This window comes from Clarias gariepinus, chromosome 2 (genome assembly GCF_024256425.1).
Source record: "Clarias gariepinus isolate MV-2021 ecotype Netherlands chromosome 2, CGAR_prim_01v2, whole genome shotgun sequence".
Lineage (NCBI taxonomy): Eukaryota > Metazoa > Chordata > Actinopteri > Siluriformes > Clariidae > Clarias > Clarias gariepinus.
The window spans coordinates 1,934,484-1,956,500 of NC_071101.1; the positions used below are offsets into that span (position 1 = coordinate 1,934,484).

The window sequence follows — 22,017 nt, forward strand, 5'->3', positions numbered from 1 at the left end:
TGCCCCCCCCCAATAATGCACCAGTGTGAGCATGCTTTTTGGATCTTCTGTGTATTATTTAAGACTCTTAGTTTAAGTTCAAAAAGTGAGTTTAGCTTATAGATTTATAAGTTTATAAGTTCTTTGCATGTCCCAGATTTTTTAGTAGGCGCAGGGTCAGCGCATTATACAGCGCCTCTGGAGCAGACAGGGTTAAGGCCCTTGTGGAGCTGGGGCTCAAACCAACACCCTTCCGATCAGTAACTCGGAGTCTTGGCACACTGAGCCACCGTCACCTTTGATTTTGTTTGCAAACTTAATTTCCCAGCATTCCTTAGTACTTATGTCATAGTTGAGGTACGTAACTTGCAAATTGCTTCCAACTGACTCTTGTTTCAGTCCAAGCACCACTACTATTTAAACCCTTGTCCAGGGTTATTAAGACTGTTGCAATGTTTACAAGACCCTGAACTCTACTTACAGGTCCTTCTCGAAAAATGATGCCAAAATCATCAATATTAAAACAATAAAAGGCTTGAACTACTTAAGTTGTGCGTAATGAATCTAAAATATATGAAAGTCTAATGTTTATCAGTACATTACAGAAAATAATGAACATTATCACAATATGCAAATTTTTTTTAGAAGAACCTGTAGTTTATGTTGGTGCTTCTACCTCATGCTTTCATTTCATAGCCATGTTTCCAGTTTTTCCAGTTGATTCTTGTAAATCTGTTCAGTGTAACACTGTGTTAATAAAAATTTGGCTGCACTTTCATCCAGCTTCACCACCACTGATAGTAATGTCTGGATGGAATGATGACAGATTGGCCAGTGCTTTTATGATGTTAAGAAATATTTTTATGCATCAGCATGTCTCAGTTCTGGGACTGAAACCAGGACTTCCTCCCATAGTCTGCTTTAGACTTTCTGACTCTTTTCTCTGACAGCCATGCTTTCATCTGCCAGAACAGAACATAATTTCCCCTTACTCAACCTGCTGTTCCCGAGAATGACTGGTTTTGTTTTTAGCAATCCTGAACCTCTGGGGTACAGACCTGCTTCTGTTGTGAAAAGAAAGAACTTTCAAGTATATTTGTATTCAACAAGGATTTTTCTCTTTTTTTAAGACACTGTTGTTGTTGTTGTGCAAATACGCAAGTATATTTTTGATGTTCTGACATTACCCATGATACATCCACACGCAGTCATCTTTTTTAACGCAGTTCTGGTACAGTAATTGTGCAAGCGTGCAGTCGCCAGAGTTTGTCCAGAGTTCATCCCTAATTGCTGGGAGATGTCACCACGTGTGAGATTCTTCTGTTTCTCATATTTGTGTTTCTCGTGGCTGTTCCTGCAGCTTGTTATATACATGCTCACATTATGCACTAACTCTTAACAGATAGCAGCACTGGGAAAAAAATCGCTTTGCTGAGCAGCTTCCTGTATACCAGTAGTCGCCAGTTAGTCTGTGACTGGGAAATCAAGGCTATGATGCCGTCAGTGTGGTCCATTTATGTTACAGGGTCATCAATGTGCAGGTAAAACAAAGTGTTTCTCTAGCAAGTTTCTGTGTTTTCCGGCAGTGGAATTAGGGTTAGTCAGCTTCTCCAAACTCTACTAATAGTCAGGTGGAAGGCTGTAAAATTCCCATTGCCTGTTCTCAGCCTCAACAATGCTGTGGTCAGAATTTTCCCAGTTTGCAAAAGCTGGTGACCCCTTGCCTCGAGCTACTGTAAGCATCTCAGACATGAGCTAGGCATCTTCCTCCCAAGGGAAGTCGGGGGTGTAAAATGGGCCTAGACCTAAACACCCAAAGCCTGTTTTTAAGGAGGTAAAGAGACAGTTTTTTCAGGTAAGGGTTTTGGATCGTCTCATTGTGAAATGTCTGCCTGTATCATCTACAAACCCAAAAGCCTATTAACCCAAATATTGAAGTTCATCATTTAAAGATTGCCAGTGGTGCAACTATATGATATCTAGAGGCAGAAAAGAGCCTGGATGAATGCCGCCCTCGATGTCCTGACTGTATTTGGTGGGATGAGACGAGCAGTGCTGGAGGATCGGAGGGAACGTGGTGCAGTGCACTTTGAATCCAGATTGGTTGGGATCATTAAGGTTGTTCTGTAAGAGATAAAGAGACATTTGATTATAAACAGTGCTTGCAGGAATTTTGGAAATAAAAGAGAGAAGTGATACGGGGCGATAGTTGTTAACTTCTGATGGGTCCAGGCAGGGTTTCTGGAGGATGGGAATAACCCTTGCCTTCTTAAAAGCAGCAGGAACGTGACCAGATGATATGGAATGCAGTCATTGGCATTTCACTGCATATCAAACTGTGTATGTTAGGAGGTGGTCTTTATACTGTACCTCCCTCCCTGATCAGGTTAGCTCCATCATACAAGTTACCATGGTGACATGCTCTGAAAAAAATTATTAATCATGGAATCACCCCAACAGGAACCCTAATATCTAATGACGTCATCAAATCAGTGCGTGTGTATTTACTAGCATTCACAGCATAAACAGAACTAAACAAACTCTCCATGACGCCACCCACAGGTTTTCTGATCATGGTTCTGAGGCTCAGTGTGGGAGCTTGGGCCGTCGCCATCTTCGCAGGATCTGAATCCCATAAATGGCCGGAGCAAACACCATTTGGCTGTTGTTTGGAACACACCTTCTTACTTCGGTTACTACAAGCTGTCAATCACATCAACCCCACCCCTAACAAGGCATAATTGTATGCCTTAATAAATTAAACTGATGAGTTGCCTAAATATTCATTCAATATTCAATATTCATGACTGGGAAATCTATCAATAGAGACCAAAACAGTTTTGTACCAGACTGGAAACATGTTTATTTCTGTTTGTACATTTTATTTAGGGGCAGTGGTGGCTCAGTGTGTTAAGGCTCTGAGTTACGGATCGGAAGATCTGCGGTTCGAGCCCCAGCTCCGCCAGGTTGCCGCTGTTGGGCCCTTGAGCAAGGCCCTTAACCCTGTCTGCTCCAGGGGCGCCGTAAAAATGGCTGACCCTGCGCTCTGACCCCTGCCTACTAACAAGAAGCTGGGATATGTGAAGAATAAAGAATTTCACTGTGCAGTAATGTATGTGTGACGAATAAAGGCTTAACTTAACTTAACTTATCATTTGGTGAGGGATTGACTCACAGTTAGAGTCCTAGTGGGCGTTTAAGGAATTGCACATTTTGACACTTGCGTGTTTGGAATAATTTTTCTGGACCTGAGGTTGCCCCTTGGTCCACAGGCCAGTGATTAGACTGGAGAGACCGGGTTCGAGTACCGCCCAGGTCATTGGCTCAGTTACAGAAGGGAAAGAGAAAACCCCTCACTGTCAGCAGGATGAGGACTACGTTGGTGCATTTCAGTTTGGAGATACCATAAACGAGTTTTGTGTTTAAATCATATTTGCAACATCGTGTTGAGGTCGTTTGTTCAGTGTTATCCCAACGTCGCGTACTGAATGCTGGTCTGTTCGCCAAAAAAAAGGATTAAAGATGTTTTCTTTTAGTCGATCTGTCTAGTCTGTGTCTCCTACCTTCTGATGAGAAAAAAACGAATTCTCATGTGCAACAGACCTCCGAGTCCAGTTTATCATCCAACTATTTGTGCGCTGTGTCTAAATCAGTTTAACATGAGAGGAGACGTGTTTCTGAGAACTGTGCAACATTCATTAGGCATAACAATTTAGTCACACCGTGGCACTGTTCATACTTGCTTGCATACTTTCACCCACACACACACACGAACAAGTTGCAGCTGATGTTCTGTCGACTGAAAGTTCAGGTTGTGCTCCCTCCTGAACGTTCACTGTTTTCCCTGGACGCAGTGTGGATTAATAAAAGTCAGACCAGCTCTGAGAGCTCGGGCAAATTAAAGCCATCTGTTTGGTATGTTAACACTTCCTCTGAGCTGGAGAGCCACCCAGACAGAAAACCAGACGTGAGACAGAAAATTTCATGAACATACTTTCGGGTTTTCCGTAACAAAAAACTGAGCAAGTGTCCGTAGCTCTAGTTGGACTGGATCAGTTTATTATTACCAGCAGTTAATATTACGTGTTAATGGAGTGTGTCATAGATTTCAGCCAGTTTTTCACAGAATTCAAATGTTTGTCTCTGGAATGTGTATCATATTTTACAGACTGTATGTCAAGAGGTGGTTTTATTGGCAAGCGAGTGAACAGTCAGTTCTTGTTCAGTTCTCATGGAGACCTGTGTGCACCACTGAAAGCTTCTACAATCAAAACTGGACCACAGGTGGCCTGGTCTAATGAGTCACGTTTACTTTTACATCATGTGGACGACGAATTTCTCGTACCTGGAGAAGAGATGGCACCAGGGTGCACTATGGGTAGAGGGGCAAACGCGTGGAGGCAGTGTGATGCTCAGGGTGATGTTCTGCTGGGAAACCTTGTGCACCAAAAGTCACATTAAACACACCTTGTTAAGGAACGGTTTATGCTGAACTTGTTAATGACTCCACCTGCGAATTTTACAGATCACAATCTGATGTGCAGGAGCGGCAAGTCCAATCCATGGAGGATCCACCTCACACACTTACAGGACTAGGAATTCTAGGAACCTCAGTAGTCCAAGTTAGGGCTGTGGAGGCCAATGGTAACCATTGTATTCACTCTCATTTTTACACCTGTGGTGGGACCTCTGTACTGTGGGAGGAAACAGAGAACCTGAAGAAACCCACCGAGCACGAGGAGAACCTGGAGTCTGGCAAGGCGAGGTCAGGCACGGCAACAGCGCTAACCACTACGCCACCGTGCCACCAAAAAATGTTAGAGAGTACCTCCAATAGGTTAATAAGTCCAAAAAAAGGTGTTAAAGCTGGTGTAAACACACTGAAGAACATGTGTGTGTCGTGCAATCCTCTTTATGAACCCTGGCTTCAAAATGTTTTGTAATATTCGTGCAATAATGCACATCTGCTTTATCCCCAAGATGCATTTCTAAATATATACAGTGATACAAATGAAATGTTGTCTTTAACCGTATGTCCTCAGTTTACCAGAAAAAAAAAACTACCCTAAAGCAGATGTTTTGAGATACAGACTGACTTCTAAGGAAGTTAACTCTTACTCAACATCTGTGAGATTTTGTGGTGTAAGCCCTCACTGGGGACAAATGGAGCGAGACAAGTTTTTTTCTGTGTGTATGTGTATATGGCACCATCGCTAGACGCTGCTTAGTCATGTTTCACCCGTAAATTCTCTTTTTCTTATGTGTGTGTGTGTGTGTGTGTGTGTGTGTGTGTGTGTGTAGGCCTTTCCACACTTTTCTCTTTTTCCTCAGTGTTTTCTGCTTCCCCTAACATCTGGCTTAGCTTTTTTTTGGACGCTGACGTAACAGATAAAGGTAAGAGGTTACACCTGAGACTTAGGCTACGTTTACACTGCAGGTCTCGATGCCCAATTCTGATTTGTTGCCTTTCTTAATGTTATTTAGCCCAAATAAGCATTAAAAAGGGGGGGGGGGGGTGGATGCTGAGTGCAAAAAAACGGAATTGGGTCACATTTACCTGACCGTGTAAACGTAGCCTAATATGATGAGACTTCTTAGCCGCAGTAAAACATCTGAACGCGATTTAAAGAAGGCCGAGGTGGCTCGGAGCTCACTGCACTCGTCCACGTGAACATTCGGAGGGTAGAACGCCTGATCATTATTGTGTGGGAGAGACATCCGTGTGTGTGGACTGAACACACAATCGTTCAACACCACTTAGACAGTACAGGAACTCGGCTGGGAGTTATCACCACGTCCCCGTACAGTCCTGACCTCCAGGACATCCCTGACCTTCATGTCAGACCTTATCCAGAGTGACTTACAGCTGAGCGTTAGAGGACTAAGGGCCTCACTCAAGGGCCCAATGGTGGTGCTGGGTTTTGAACCTGTGACCTCACCATCAGTAGACACGTTTGGGTCATTAAATGAGTTCCTGAGAGGCCGGCATGTTAGACCTGAACCGGTCAGTCGGTCCGATCACAGCTCCAGTGTACGGATAAGACTTTCTACCTTGATGGTGTCCAAGCTCTAATGAGACACTGGGATAAGTACAATTAGTGTGTGAGGGGAGTGTTTACTCTCAGGACTGAGTTCTGTTATTCTGTACAATCAAAAGGCCCAGTTTGACTGTTTAGTGTAGGGAAGGTGTGTGTGATGATAAACAGGAGTGGAGTGGTGTGTAGGTGTAGTGTGATGGTGTAAGGGTGTACAGTGTGTAGGGGTGTTTACTGTAGTGTGTAACAGTGTGTAGTGTCCTGGTGGACAAGTGGCAGTAAGAAGGTCTCCAGGGGGCGCTGTACCATGGCTGACCCTACGCTCTGCCCTCAGTTACTCTGAGATATTTCACTGATGTATATGCGACAAATGAAGGCTTCATTACACATGTACTCCTATACTGTAGGTGTGAGTGTATTGGTATAGGAGTGTCCTGTGTACCGTGTGTGTGTGTGTGTGTGTATGTGAGATCTGGAATTACGATAATGCTGAATATGGGAAAATATTTAGTTTTATATAGAATATAAAATGTGCCTGGGTGTGGTGTAATAGCATAGTGTAACCACTGGAGGCAGCAGCACTCACACTGCTTTATGTGTAGAACTGTTTATAGGCCCAAAAGTTTTCATGCTGTAAAAAAAACATGGTGCAAGTGTGTGTGTGTGTGTGTGTGTGTGAGAGAGTGAGTAGGAGAGAGAGAGAGAGAGAGAGAGAGTGTGTGTGTGTGTGTGTGTGTGTGTGTGTGTGTGTGTATCGGTGTGCTGTGTGGCACAGTGGCCCTCATAGTTTATGTGTTTAGACTTGTGTGTGTGTGTGTGTGTGTGTGATACAGATCTTAAAATGAGGGGTTGCACAAGCAGCATTTACCATAAACAGTGAGAAAGAGTCGAGAGACAGACAGAGAGAGAGAGAGAGAGAGAGAGAGAGACAGCTTTTTGTTTTTTCTCCGTTTCCTGTCTGCTGTCAGCCTCTGACTCATAGCGTCAAACTTCTTCCCCGTTTCTCTTTCTGGTGAACGTGCTCAGTGTGTGTGTGTGTGTGTGTATGGAGGTACAGGGGAGGGGATGGATCAGAAGACTCTGGTCAGTAGTGTGTATATAAGTGTTTAGATGGAGGTTGTGATGAAGGCTGACGGTTCGAGCTGTGTGATGATCAGTGTAGAGGAGTGTTAATGGAGCGACTCGGTGTGTGTGTTCTGAGCTGCGCTCTGCTGCTCGTCTGCACTTCCTGTCTAACAGGCCTTCAGGGTGAGTAACACACACATTTCCTTAAGTCACAAAAACGTTATACGCTGTGCGTGTGTTTGTGTGTTTGTGTGTGTTGCGAATCTTACGGCGTGTTATAATAAATTAAACATCATGTACAGTAAAGTACAGTAATGTATACGAGTGTTGTGTTTAAACCGTTAGAAATGAAGCGTAGGAGTGTGTGTGTGTGTGTATGTTTCTGTTCATCCTGTTTACGTGTTTTTGTTTATTTGTTTATACACTTTGATGTCATTGTTCTTTAAAGAAATGCTGATTTTAAAATAATGATTAAATTAACATAAAGTTTATTTTTTCAATAATAGCACTTACGCGTGTGTTTTTTCTGTTTTTTGTTCTTCGTACACAAAAAATTCTAATGATTAATGTTTATTAAAATTTTCAAAAAAAAAATACATCCTAGAACTTTTTACATCTGTCTACAGTAAAGGTTTTTTCCAAACACATTTTTGTTATGTAATGTAGAGTTTGTTCCTGTTATAGCAGGTATAAATGCTCATTCCCTAGTCCACCTCTCTCTGTTCTCTGTCGTCAAGTTCATCAGATATTAACTTTTTTTTATTACTTTTTTTATATATAGTTATCTCATGTGGCTAAGAAACCTCCCCTGTCCATATTTACAGCTTTACAAAGCGCTCACATTGGAGGCTCCTTCTACTAACATCAGAGAAACCTAAATATATATATATATATATACACACACACACACTACCGTTCAAAAGTTTGGGGTCACATTCTAACTTCATGATGGTTCCTGATTTTTATTTTTTTCTACATTGTAAAGGCTGAAGGCGTCCAAAAAATGCATTAATCTCCTTTGAACAGTTAATGGTGAGATGTTTCTGCTATTTCTGCTCTGTAAAGACTTCATAACGCCTCTAATCTGAGGTGCTGGTTGTTAATTGGTCATTTTCCAGGCTGATAACTCTAAATGAACTCCTCGTCTGAGACAGAGGTAGGTTTTGGTCTCGCCCTCCTGGGACGGCCTTCATGAGAGACAGTTTCATTATGGTGCTTGACGGATTTTGCAAATGTACTTGATGATACTGTTCTTGCAAGAACTATTACAGAAAGGCCGACCTCTGTGTCTTATAATTACAACTAACTGTAGTTTTTGTTGTTGTTACATAATTACCTAATTTCATATGTGTTATTTTATAGTTTTTAAATCCCCAGTATTGTTGTAGAATGTAGAAAATAAATCACTAAACAAAAACAAAGAACTTTGCAAGTGACCCCAAACTTTTGAACGGTAATGTATAAGGGTCATTGACGGATAAGACTTTTTAATAGGCCAATTTTAAAATACCAAAAATATGGATATGTTTGGCCATTTTCTAAACATTTGGAATGTAGTGTACACATGCCTTTATAAAGAAAAGTAAAAAAATTGTCATTTTAGTGTTTTTACACTTAAGTTAATAAAACATAGCCTTAAAAAAGTCATCTGGGGCGACCGTAATATATCTCAGAATTCACATTTTTATGTATCATTAAGACTAGTTGAACTCATATCAGTAAGTAGATAAACTGATGAAGAAAGATAAACTTTAGTGCCCTTTCATTTTATGAAAACCATTATTTCACAAGTTTATTCTATAATATCAGAGTCTCCTTCATTATCCAGTTAAAATAAATGTTTATCCCTATAAAAGGAATGGAAAATGGCTGAATTTAGAAAAAAAGATAAAATAAACAAATAATTATACTTAAACAATTAACTCTATGTATATAATTGATGTATAGGATATGAAAACTATAAATATAGGACATATATCTATCATTTAAAACACTCAGCAGTGGTCGCCCCACATGATACTCGGTCGCCCATATGATGTTTTCAAGTTTACTCAAGTATAACAGGTATAACAGTTAGCCTCAGAAACCAAACAAGCTTCTTCTAGTGACAAAGCACTATCAAATTTATCATCAAAATATAGATTTGTGGAAAAAAAAATTATAATTCACAGTTTTGGGGTGGTCGCCCCACATGATGACCAAAAGTGACTACGACATCATAGCCGTTAAAAAACAGCTTTTTCTTACTATATGAGAGAGACTGATTTACTATACAGTTGTTTCCAGGGGGTCTTCACTTGTGTCTGGCTGATGCAGTATCTCATCCTTGAGATGTTTTTTAAAATAAAGGTCCCAAAATTGTGGTTTGTTGATGGTCGCCCTGGATGAAATGGATAGAATCAACATAATTCGGACAACATTCGTTTGTATATCATGATAGAAATATATGAGCAAATGTTTTATAGTTTTGTCAATGGATGTAAAACATGTTTAAAATTATGCCAACTAGGAAAAGGGATATATTTAAGTTGATTTAAAGTGTTTTTAAACCAGTTGTCCTAACTAAAGTCAAGGCCGGACGGTCGCCCCATATGGTGTTTTGGCACTTCGGATAGCAGAAAAATGATGAAAAACTTACAAATTTGGAGAAGTTAGAGTGGTTTAGTAGGTAAAGAAGGTATAACAAGTAGATGAGAAATTTTTATGTATTTTTTAGTTTTTTTCTGCAAAATAAAATTAACCCGGACAGAAAAAGGGGGCGTCACGTCATATATGTGACCCATATATACTGTATATATATATATATATATAGAGAGAGAGAGAGAGATTTTTTTTTATCTGTTTGTGATCGTGTGTTGTATAAATGAGCCGTTAACCATATCAGAACAAGATCGATATATACAGTGTGTGACGATACTGTCAGGGAGTAGAATCAGGATGCAGACCTGGGCGGTGTTGAGCTTTATTTGATGTGTTTGTTTCTTCTCTGTCCTCCAGCGAGTCCCGTCGCTCACAGCCCGTTCGTCCTGAACAATCTGTGTCTGTTCTGTGATGTCGAGCCGAGCGAGTGTAACGCCACTGAGACTCACTGCGAGATTCACTGCAATATCACTTCCATCTGTGCGAATAAAACTGAGGTCTGCGTTAGTGCATGGTAGGTGCACACACACACACACACACACACACACACAAATGGTAATAAAATATTTATTTTTAAAGGAATTCTCTCCTTCATGGCTGATTTGTAGTCACAAACATCTAAAACAATGTATTATTATAATATCTTGACTAAACTGTCTGGTCTTATGGGCGCTTTCCGGTCGAGCCCCCCGTCCCCCCGTGTGTGTGTGAACAGGTTACATCAGTTCGTCTGTAACTGCGGTGCGAGCAAACATAGAGGCCCCGCTTGTGATTTGAACGAAAGAAGAGCAGCGTGTAGTGATGTGGGTTTTTTTTTTTTCTGATTGAGAGTGTACCTGGTGCAGAAGATCATAAACAGAAGAGTTTAGATATTTGCAAACTAAATTTATAACAATACTGTAAAGAAGGTGAGAGTTAATCTTAAAGAGAATCCTCACTGGTGACGAGACACGGATTCATCACTACGAGCCTGAGAGTAAACGGCAGAGTCTGGACGGAAAAACATCCTCAATCACAGACCAAGAAAAAGCTCAAAGGTCGACCATCAGCTGGAAAATTCACCAACACTTACAGTTCTCTGTGGTTCTCGAGGGCCAGAAGTATTGGAACACCATCAGGGGAAAGGTTCAACAATCAACAGTGCTCGTTACAGTGAGACGCTTATTGAAGAAAAACTACAGATTAAACACAGAGGACCTCTATCCGAGGGCTTCGTGATCTCGAGTGACGATGCACATCTGCACACTTCTGTCCAGACTGTGGACACTCCGAGGTGTCGAAACGTCCTCCCTATAGTCCTGATCTCACTCCATCAGACTTTCACCTGTTTGGTCACTTCTGGTTTACTTCCGTGGCTCGTAGCTTGGCCTAAAACATTTTCTAATGAGGGAATACGAACGCTTGTCGACAGATGGACAAAGGGTATTAAAAGGCAATGAGATAATGTCGAAAAGTGATGTATTTTCCATTAAAATAAATCATACAGCCAGAATGCAGATAATTTGTGATTATTATTATTATTATTATTATTATTATTAAGGCGCAGATATGGCGGGAGCGTCACCGTGGAAACAGTGTGTCACGACCCATCGGAACCCTTCTACGGTGTGATGCTGACAGACTACGACAAAAAGGAGTGTGTGATGAAGCAGTACACGCAACTCGGCCCAGACGTCTACATCTGCTCCTGCAGCCAAGAAGACGAGTGTAACAAGAACCTGATTTTCTCCACAGGTAGGCCGATCTCATACAGTTCAACAGGATGAGTTGGGGTTCCAAGTGGTGCGATGTTGTGGAGGAGGATAAGAGGGGCATGCTTACATTCCTACATTAGTTATAGCGACACTAGCCAATCACGAGCATCTGTGAGCTCGTTCAAGAGGAGGAGGCGAATAGCGTATCCATCCGAGGTTGAAAAAGATGCCCTCAGCTGATGTTGTGTCTCAGAGGAAGCCTTGGATGGTCTTCACCCTCCCTGGTTGGTAGTTGATACAGATTGGGTGGGACCTGGCTACGGCTATGAATATGACTGGACTGATCTTCATTTGGTTTATTTAACAATGGGATCAATGGATCACAGTTTATATATAGCCCACCCCAGCTGAAATACTGTACGTTCTTCTGTTTCATTCCTTCTGCAATCCCGTTATTTCGGTTTCTCTGTAAATGAGCTACTGAGAACAGCAGAGCTGAGCACCAACCCGGGGGCGGGGCTCTTCTAATATGAGGTCATATTGGAGAAAAGTCAAATCAGCGTGTGTGATCCCTGGTGAATACGAACATAAAAAAGGACAAAAAGATTTTTTCTTTTTCTTTATAGACACACACTGAACATCTAAACCTAAACAAAAGTTAATATAATATAAAATCTCCCAATATATTATTTTATAATATAAACAATATTATGAAATACTAAACAAGTATGAAGCACACCTAGTTCAGTGAGAAACCTAGCTGTTCTATAAGTAGTTGTGATGTGAATAGGATAAGGTTTGTGCAGGAACTAACGGCGTGCATTCCTAAACCATGGAGAAGAAGATCAGTGGGTGAATATCTGAGTAAATATCTACAACAGCTTTCATGGCTCTAAGCTCAGTAAGGAACGCAGAAACGAACATTTACATTTACATTTAGGCATTTGGCAGACGCTCTTATCCAGAGCGACTTACATTTTTATCTCATTACACATCTGAGCAGTTGAGGGTTAAGGGCCTTGCTCAAGGGCCCAACAGTGGCAACTTGGTGGTTGTGGGGTTTGAACCGTCCAGTAATCTGTGGTGCAGCTGTATCGTGTTTTAGAAATGAGCTTGAAGGAGGAGGAGCTAATAGCTCTAAGTTTATATGATATGATATGATATTTTGGGTTTTCACCTGAGCTACCCCGTGACGTTTCTCAGTGGACCACAGAGTCACAGAAATATTTCACTATGAACATTCATATGGTAACATGATGCAATAATTTCCAAACAACCACCACTAGCTGGCTAGTTTTAATTCTGGATGCCCATGTAGTGCACTTATATAAGGAAGAATACTTTGCACCAACAGTGTAAGCAATTTCACTGTTCACTCAATGCTTACTAGACGTGCTGAGGTAGATGAGAAGAAATGTAGCAACATCTGGTTTCAATTTAAACATTCGTGTGAAGGTATTCGGCACCCAGTGGTGTAGTGATTAGCACTGTGGCCTCACATGTTGAGGGTTCGATTCCCGCTTCAGGGTCTGTATGAGTGAAGTTTGCATGTTCACCCTGTGCTTGGTGGGTTTTCTCTGGGCACTTCAGTTTCCTACAGATTAGGCCATTTGATATTCCTAAATTGCCCAGTAGATTGGCACCTTGTCCAGAGTGTACCATGCCTCATGCCCAACGCCTCATGGGATAGGCTCCAGGCCTCCCTGTAATTGTGAAACAGGATAAGCAATATAGAAGATGAATAAATTAATGAAGGAATCCCATCCACAGGATGGACAGAAAGGAAGCACTCAGAAGTGGGGAAAGTCTTGACAAATTGTAGGGGTTTTCAGTAGCACTCGAGTCTGAACAAATCCTGGGATGGGGTTGGGTAGAGTTGAGCAGCCAATAACTGTTTAGAATACCAATCCAGGCCTTTTACTTACAGGTCACCAGGATGATGAAGGGTGGAAAAGATCAATGAGGGCGTATGGGGTAGTGGGGTACAGTAGTAAGGCTCTTTGTTGGCCACCATTGTCTTTTTTGATTAACTCACAATGAGCACTACTCTGTTCTTGTTTTCTGTTGCAGCAGAGACAAAACAGGAAAACCCATCGGTGCAGAACCTTCTCCTCTTTGTCCTGGTTCCTATCGGCATTCTTACCGTCATCCTCTTCACCCTAATTTATTCCTGCTACCTTTACAAGCTCCGTCAGTACCAACTAAGGACTGATTTTAGCGACACACGCTCCATCATTGGCAATAAACTCGAACACTCAGACAGCGTCTCAAACTGGCTCAATCACAACACAGAGCTTCTGCCCGTCCATCTGGATGAAATAGTGGGAAAAGGACGCTTCGCCGAAGTGCACCGCGCCCGACTCGGGCAAAAAACAAGTGAAAACCGGGTGTTCCAGACAGTGGCAGTGAAGATCTTTCCACTGGAGGAGTTCCTATCCTGGAAGACGGAGCGGGAGATATTTCTGGATGCAGAGCTCTGTCATGAGAACATTGTCCACTTCCTGGCAGCAGAAAAACACACACTGGATCAACAGTTATGGCTGATTACGGCCTACCACGCTCGAGGGAACCTAAGGGACTTCCTCAGAGTCCACCAGCTCGAGTGGCCGGAGCTCTACAAGATGGGTGGTGATGTCGTAAGAGGTTTGGCTCACCTGCATAGTGACCGGAGTGCAACAGGTGGAGTTAAAGTGCCGGTCGCTCACCGAGACTTGAAGAGTGACAACGTCCTGGTGAAGGAAGACCGGAGCTGCTGCATCTGCGACTTTGGCCTCAGCATCCGACTCGACAGCAACATGAGCACGGAGGAGCTGGCTAATAGAGGACAGGTAAGACCACACCTGTTAAAGATTAGAGCAACTTGGCAGCTGGGATTATAAGCATTTTATTTATTTGTGTATGCTGTGTTTTTACCTGTACTCAGGTCGGCACAGCGAGGTACATGGCCCCCGAGCTACTGGAGTCCAGACTAAACCTGGAGAACATAGAGTCCTTTAAACAGGCAGATGTTTATTCCATGGCTCTGGTGCTGTGGGAGATCACGTCCAGGTGCACCGCCATCGGAGGTAACACGTTCATGCTAACATGCTGATTCAAAGGTTTTGCTGTTATCAACGTTTTCATGGCTTTACAAACTTTACATTATATTTTCTGCGCCTGTAGCAACGCTAACTGTGGGTGTGTTTGTGTGTGTAGAGGTGAGAGAGTACGAGCCGCCGTTCGGGAAGTTGAATCAGCCGTGCATCGAGAGCATGAAGGACACCGTGATCAGAGACCGAGAGCGACCCGAGATTCGGCTCGGCTGGAGAACACACCCGGTAATAATGCTATCATTGCTAAGCTACGCTTACACGCTAGCACCTAAACACAGCTGAACACTAATGCTAGCCAAGTCTAGGTACTGTATATGTGATATGTGATATCATAGAGCTAACTGCTGGAGGGGTAACGGTAATGTTTGTTAAGATTATGTCTTTAGCCGTAGCTACTGCTAATGAAGTCATTTTTGCTACTGTGTGTTATTTCAGGGTGTAAAGCTGGTGTGTGAGATGCTCGAGGAATGCTGGGACCAGGATCCAGAAGCTCGTCTGACAGCTTCGTGTGTATCCGAGAGATTTAACGAGTTCAACAATCCATCATTCCTCAAAGCGAACTCAAATAACAAGGACAAAATAAGCAACATCCCAGAGACAGAGGCGGAGTTATTAAATATAGACCTGTGAAGTGTATCATGGACGTGTTTTTATCCAGAAACATGAGTTTCGACTTTGTGTTTCAAGAGACAATATATCTATATAAAATCAGATACCATGCATAGTATTAACTTTAAATTTTCTGCAGCGTGAATAACAAGCCAACGTCATAATAACATGAACTGATTTTTATAATAAATTAAATTAAACTAATCTTCTAAATCATGGCTCAATCATGGGGATGTTTGTGGAATTCTCTTTAACACTTGCAATTTAAATAACAAGTTACAGTGCCGTGACAAAATTATTTGCCTCATTCCTTTTTTTTTGTTGCATATTTTTCACACATTTGTAAATATTTCTGAACCTCAAATACATTTTTATATTACACAAATATAACCATAATAAATAGAAAATGCAGTTTTTAATTGATGATTTCATTTATTAAGGGAGGAAAAGCCTGTCTAAACCTACCTAGCCTTACGTGAAAAAGTAATCCCCCCCCCCCCCCTGATCAAGAATGACCTGTGATTTTCGGACCGAGTTAAATGTCACCTGCCACACCCAGGCCTGATTACTGCCAGACCTGTTGAATCAAGAAATTAAATAGAAACATGATCTAATTAAATAGAGCATGATCTAATGAAATCCAGAGTTTCTTAACAAGTTCTTTTTCCAAACCATTTTTTAGGCTTTGAGACTCCAGCAAACCATGGTGAAAGCCATTTTTGTTATACTTTTGGCATTGTAGCCCATATTTTAAATAATCTATGATTGTTACAATCCTTCATTAAAATCTCTTATTATATTTGGTGGTTTGGAGTTCCAGCATCATGAAAACTTTTATGTTAATTTTAATACTTAATATACAATTATGCATTATTCTGTGAATATTTTGAAAGAAGCAGAAATTCTTTTTCATAAAATTATTTTTAAAAATACTTTAAGTAAATACATTAAAAGAAAAAAATTAGGAGGAATTAATTAAAAACGGTATTTTCATTGTTGAGATAAAACTGTAACGTTAGCCAAAATTATACTTAAAACCACTCGGCTCTCTGCGTGGTTGTTCAGCCGTTTCTGATTAAGGTTATTAAACCGTAAGGTATTTCATTACAGTTGTAAATCTCTGGCAGTCTCGAGTTCGGCTGAAATGTTAATAAGATCTCCCAGTTTTACTGGAAAGCTTTGCAGCTCTTAAACCTGCTGTTCATGTTCCATAATGAAGGTGATGTGATCGGAGCAGGTCCTGACGAACACTTCCATAACTTCCATTAAGTGTCTCATGTCGTCTGCAGTTGGAAAGTTAAACTGAACCTTTCCATCAGCACTCTCCTGGAGGGAGTTATTCTGCCCTCGGGGCAGTTCGGCAGATCACTTAACTTTCCTCTCGCTCGTGTATTCTTCTTTATCGTGCTCACTTGTCCAAAATAAAGAACTCTCTGTAAAGGATTACAAATGGAAATAAAACTATTTATATATGAGTAAACAATAAGCACAAAGTGTTAGACATTTCTAACAGCAGTAGGTACGAAAACAAAAACAGTTTAGCAAATACAAATACATTGGAAAGTTCCAAATGATTTAATAACACGTTAAATTAACTTCCAGACGTTACTCAAGCAACGACTGCTGGTCGGATAAAACATAACTTTGTCAGCTGCCTGAAAATATAATTACAAAATTGTTTCGCAAAGTGGGATATACAGTATGGGCAACTCTAATACAGTAAATTAGTTAATTATTTAATTAGTTGTTGAACATTTTAAACACTATGAGTTGAGTTAATGGATGGATGGATAAATGAAGGTAATCTTGACTAATATTAATATAAATCCCCCCGAATAATTTCACCGTTTGACAGACGTATAGTAAATGTGATGATGCTGCATAAAAGGTTGTTAAAACAACACATGGCAAATGTGCGCAGCGATCAATCTAAACACGGGGTTACGTGGAGTTCACAAAGTGCACATAAGATTCTAATTTTAATGTTGCACAGTCAGTGTGATAAGCAGTGAAATGCTGGTACGGTCATCAAAAGTTTAAAGATGAAAAGAAGAGGTAAAGAATTTCAAGAAAAAAAAAAATATACAGGTAAAAACTTATAGATAAGTAAGAAAAAAATAAAAGAAAAATGATACAATTATAGAAAATGTATAGAAAAACTTTATCTGTAAAAGTTACAGATGAAGTAAAGTGATAAAATGGAATTAGAATAGAAGTGTATATTAAATAAAATATATATACACTCACCTAAAGGATTATTAGGAACACCTGTTCAATTTCTCATTAATGCAATTATCTAATCAACCAATCACATGGCAGTTGCTTCAATGCATTTAGGGGTGTGGTCCTGGTCAAGACAATCTCCTGAACTCCAAACTGAATGTCAGAATGGGAAAGAAAGGTGATTTAAGCAATTTGGAGGCATGGTTGTTGGTGCCAGACGGGCCGGTCTGAGTATTTCACAATCTGCTCAGTTACTGGGATTTTCACACACAACCATTTTTAGGGTTTACAAAGAATGGTGTGAAAAGGGAAAAACATCCAGTATGCGGCAGTCCTGTGGAATCCATGCGAAAATGCCTTGTTGATGCTAGAGGTCAGAGGAGAATGGGCCGACTGATTCAAGCTGATAGAAGAGCAACTTTGACTGAAATAACCACTTGTTACAACCGAGGTCTGCAGCAAAGCATTTGTGAAACCACAACACACACAACCTTGAGGCGGATGGGCTACAACAGCAGAAGACCCCACCGGGTACCACTCATCTCCACTACAAATAGGAAAAAGAGGCTACAATTTGCACGAGCTCACCAAAATTGGACAGTTAAAGACTGGAAAAATGTTGCCTGGTCTGATGAGTCTCGATTTCTGTTGAGACGTTCAAATGGTAGAGTCAGAATTTGGCGTAAACAGAATGAGAACATGGATCCATCATGCCTTGTTACCACTGTGCAGGCTGGTGGTGGTGGTGTAATGGTGTGGGAGATGTTTTCTTGGCACACTTTAGGCCTCTTAGTGCCAATTGGGCATCGTTTAAAAGTTCTAAAGAATCGGGCACAGTTCTAAAGAATGCTTCCAGCACCTTGTTGAATCAAAGCCACGTAGAATTAAGGCAGTTCTGTATTTCTGAGTAATCCGAATAAGTGTAATAATTAATGTTGAACATCCGCTTTATTGTAAGTGATCATGTTGTTGTTTAGACATTAGTTGAGAGTAACAGGGTGTTATTTGTGGTGAATGTTTACACCTTTCCTGTGTTGTGTGTGTGTGTTTAGTTTTAAATTGGTAATTAGTTTTAGTGTAAAAAGCTTCAAAAGATTTATTTAAAGTGAGAGGCCAAATGTTAAAGGACACACCTCGGCCCGTATTCACAAAGCTTCTTAAGCCTAAAAGTTGCTCCTAGTGATAATTTTTTTAATTATGATATTCTCTTAAAATTTCCCCTTATATTTAGGATTAAATCTTAGTAAAGATAAAAAATGAATAATGAAACATCGTAGCCCTAAAAACAGCTCCTAAGGTAAAACTTGTTAAGAGTAGAGAGGAGGACTTTAAGAGTTTCTATAGTAGAGAACAAAATGACTGAAAGAAGAAATATTCTCCAAATACTGAACGTAAAAGTAAACACGGCTCGCTGTCCAATTTGGATTGTTGACTACAAACCATCTAAAAGCTAAGCCCATTTTGCTCCCATTAATCTGGAACGGATTAAAAGTAATAAAATCAGTTTAGTAAATAAATGTAAGAACTTAAATATAGTAACTACTGTATGGAAATAGGTTGCTTCAAAAGTAGACCCATTTAAACATTTGGCTGTTTTAATCAACTTTAAGATATTTAACATATAACAGAAACTTTGCATAAAGTAGCCTGTGGTCAGGATTGTACAATTTCTTTATATACAAACATTATGATTTCACTGTCTGTTCTATTATCATATATTCTCTTTTCACAAAACCACATTTCAAAACATTTACAGAGGTCAGAGGTTATTTTTTATCAACCAATCACAGTCCTTGAATTGTTGCGTCATCCCTAGCAACGTAGTCGACCACCCACCACACTAAGATAAAGGGTTTTGTACTTCTCATAGTTGCTCTGAGAAGTTTCCTAAATCACTTTTAGTCTAGGACTCCCAGCTAGGACTTTTTAAGCTAAGATAGGAGCTCTCTGAGAGAATTCTAAGAAGCTTTGTGAATACGGGTTTTGGAGTTTTGTTGTATTTATTTTTTTTAGATTGCTCATTTTAATTTATATGTGAAAAGTAGTGATGGAAAGTTTGAATCACTTTAGTGACTCGGATCGTGAAAAGAATCTTTTTTTTTTTTAGTTAATTTTGTTCTTTGGATCAGAAATAAAATAAAATGTTGCGTTTTTAATAAAAATACTCCCAACACGTCAACATACACAAATTTTGGCTATAGTTCCAGTAATTAAAATATTACAATGCAGCTCAGGACATATTATAATAAACTTAATAAGAGGCTAACCTTGATATCTTCTGGTCCGAGTCGTTCATTCTTTTGTCGCGTGACTCCTATAGACGCTATGCATTTCAGTGCATAACACAGGAAACAGAACTGAGTGGTTCCACTCATGTGTCTTCAGTCCGAGTCGTTCATTCTTCTGGGTGGGGATTTGGTGAGATAGTAAGTAACAGGGAACATTGTGACACCATGATCCCCCTGCTTGATCCACCTAAAACTTTCTTAATTCTGCTTAATGAAAACAATTAACCAACTTTGTACCAGCTTGAATTTGTGCAACACACTGTTTGTTTAGTGCCAGATTTTTATTCTTTGCAGCTTTTTTAAAGTAATCACAGAAACAACCCACTTCCCCAAATGTGGATTAGCTCATTTAAGATTAGCATAAGTTAGCCACACAGACTCGAGCACTTCTGGTTCAGTGGCTCCTCTAGACCCAGTAAAGCGTGGTGAGAAGTTATCTCTGTGCTAGCAGAGGCCTAATGAAAAGCAAGATCCAGCACTTGTCCTGGAATGTCTAGCAGTTAGAATGGCCCATTGTGGAGACATTTCGAGATCATGTCTATGGATTATATCTTAACAGATATTTTTTTTTTAAAAGAGCAACTTCTTTAAAATCTAACATGTAATACCTCAGGGGAAATAACTACCCACTTACTCACCGTCTATACCACTTTATTCTATGTACAGGGTCGTGTGGGGCCTGGAGCCTATGCCAGGAGACCTGGGGGAGGGTACACCCTGGACGGGATGCCAATCCATCACAGGGCACTCTTTTACACACTGCAGGCAATTTGGGAACGCCAGTTAGACTAATCTGCATGTCTTTGGACTGTGGGAGGAAACCGGAGCACCCGGAGAAAACCACGGGGAGAACATGCAAACTCCGTGTACACAAGACAGGAATCGAACCCGGACCCTGGAGGTGTGATACGACGGTGCTAGCCACTACTCCATCATGTTGCCAGGGGGAAATTAATGATTTAAAAAATGACTATTGTGCATAAATAAATGCACTAAGAAATGAAACTTATTTAAAATAATTTTGTTTAATGCCCTGTGTCACTGAGAGGTATAGTGGCATGTTGCCTCCAGAAGGGGGCGGTCTATACCCATTTAAAGTGGAAGAAACTGTAACGTCGTTCCTTTGTTATTTCTCTTCTCCTGTACACCGACTACACAATTCTTAAATTCCAGCTATGAACATCAGGAAGGTAACGTCTGCCAGGATTTAGGTATAAAAGAATTTCTTTTTCAGAACTAGATAGAGAGCCCCTCTCTGGAGACTAGCTCCAATGGTTCCAATGGTTTCACCTGGGGTCGATCCAATACATGCTCCATGAACTGAACTCCTTGGGCCAATATATAATCACACTGAATGATCTGTGAGATTATTACATGTCTTGAAACGGCCAGAAGTGCTCCTGTGAGGTGCCTACATGTATGTATGGAAAGGACAGTCTGGTGTCTCTTGAGAAAACTATCTAAATGTGGAAAAAAGGTCAAGAAGATAAACCATAGTTCTTGTGCTGAAGATGGGGTCTGGTGTTGCTGAGGGTTCTGCAGACCAACTCGGCTTTCTTGTGCTCCAATAAAGTCTTCACTACCAAGAAACTCCTGATTACTTAATTTCTAAGAAATTTTACTATGGTAAAGTACTGTAGTACACACCATAATATCCCATAGTGTTACCGTGGTACTTCACACATTACCATAGGACTTTACAGAGTTTTAGGGTAGGTACTGTGGTAGTACTGTGGTGTATAACACTGTACTTTGGTGAATACCATGGTACTTATTGTCTAACATGCTGGTGTATGCTTGTTTATACTCTACCATCTTATATATGTTAGGACACACTGCTGATCTGGTATAGTACAGTCAGTACCATAGTGGATATCTAACTAATTAGTGCTGGCGATGTTGTAAAACAGGTATAAGTGTGTGTAATGAGTGGTTTTTAGACTAATTCTCTTACAGAGTTTGAAGAGAAAAGCAGGATCGGAGGTGTTTAACATGTATAAGTTTTGATAAAGTAACGCCATAAAACGGTGTCTCTGTTGCGGCACTCTGAAGCTTCTGCGCTTGGTACAGAATGGTTTATATCTCAGACTGATCACCTGATTACCGGTCACACCCAGTCACACTAAAAAACAGACGATTCTGGTCACTGACTGATCGACCACTTCATCTCTATTATAAACGTCAAAAAAATCAGGATAAAAATGATCTCGATTTCCATGGGAACTCCAAAAATTAATGATTTTCTTTGGTTTTCACGATTATTATTTTGAATAACAACTTTTTTATATACAAAATTCCTACAAGGTAAAGTTCTCAGCTTTGGTCCTGGAATACAACCAGCCTGGAATTACACCCTTTTCTACATAAAAGTGTGTGTTAAAAGGAAAACACC

General features: G+C 40.5%; 1 protein-coding gene across 2 annotated transcripts; it reads left to right on the forward strand.

Annotated features, from left to right (window-relative positions):
• Positions 1–6,969: 6,969 nt before the first annotated feature.
• On the forward strand, positions 6,970–15,356 carry tgfbr2a (transforming growth factor beta receptor 2a). Of its 2 annotated transcripts, none has more exons than XM_053489690.1 (7): positions 6,970–7,262; positions 10,077–10,233; positions 11,260–11,453; positions 13,487–14,241; positions 14,337–14,478; positions 14,609–14,730; positions 14,941–15,356. In XM_053489690.1, the coding sequence occupies exons 1-7, from the start codon at positions 7,187–7,189 to the stop codon at positions 15,133–15,135; spliced, it is 1,641 nt and encodes a 546-aa protein (XP_053345665.1). In that variant the 5' UTR covers positions 6,970–7,186; the 3' UTR covers positions 15,136–15,356. The 2 variants fall into 2 exon arrangements, with proteins under 2 accessions (XP_053345665.1, XP_053345659.1); XM_053489684.1 differs by having other exon boundaries at positions 6,972–7,262; positions 13,484–14,241; positions 14,941–15,355.
• Positions 15,357–22,017: the final 6,661 nt, after the last annotated feature.

Excerpts from the sequence above, each read along its gene's own strand:
- tgfbr2a (XM_053489684.1), top strand. The coding sequence starts at position 7,187 with ATGGAGCGACTCGGTGTGTGTGTTCTGAGCTGCGCTCTGCTGCTCGTC. Across the intron at positions 11,454-13,483 it reads GAACCTGATTTTCTCCACAG|CAGAGACAAAACAGGAAAAC; the intron begins GTAGGCCGATCT and ends TTTCTGTTGCAG. Across the intron at positions 14,242-14,336 it reads AGCTGGCTAATAGAGGACAG|GTCGGCACAGCGAGGTACAT; the intron begins GTAAGACCACAC and ends ACCTGTACTCAG.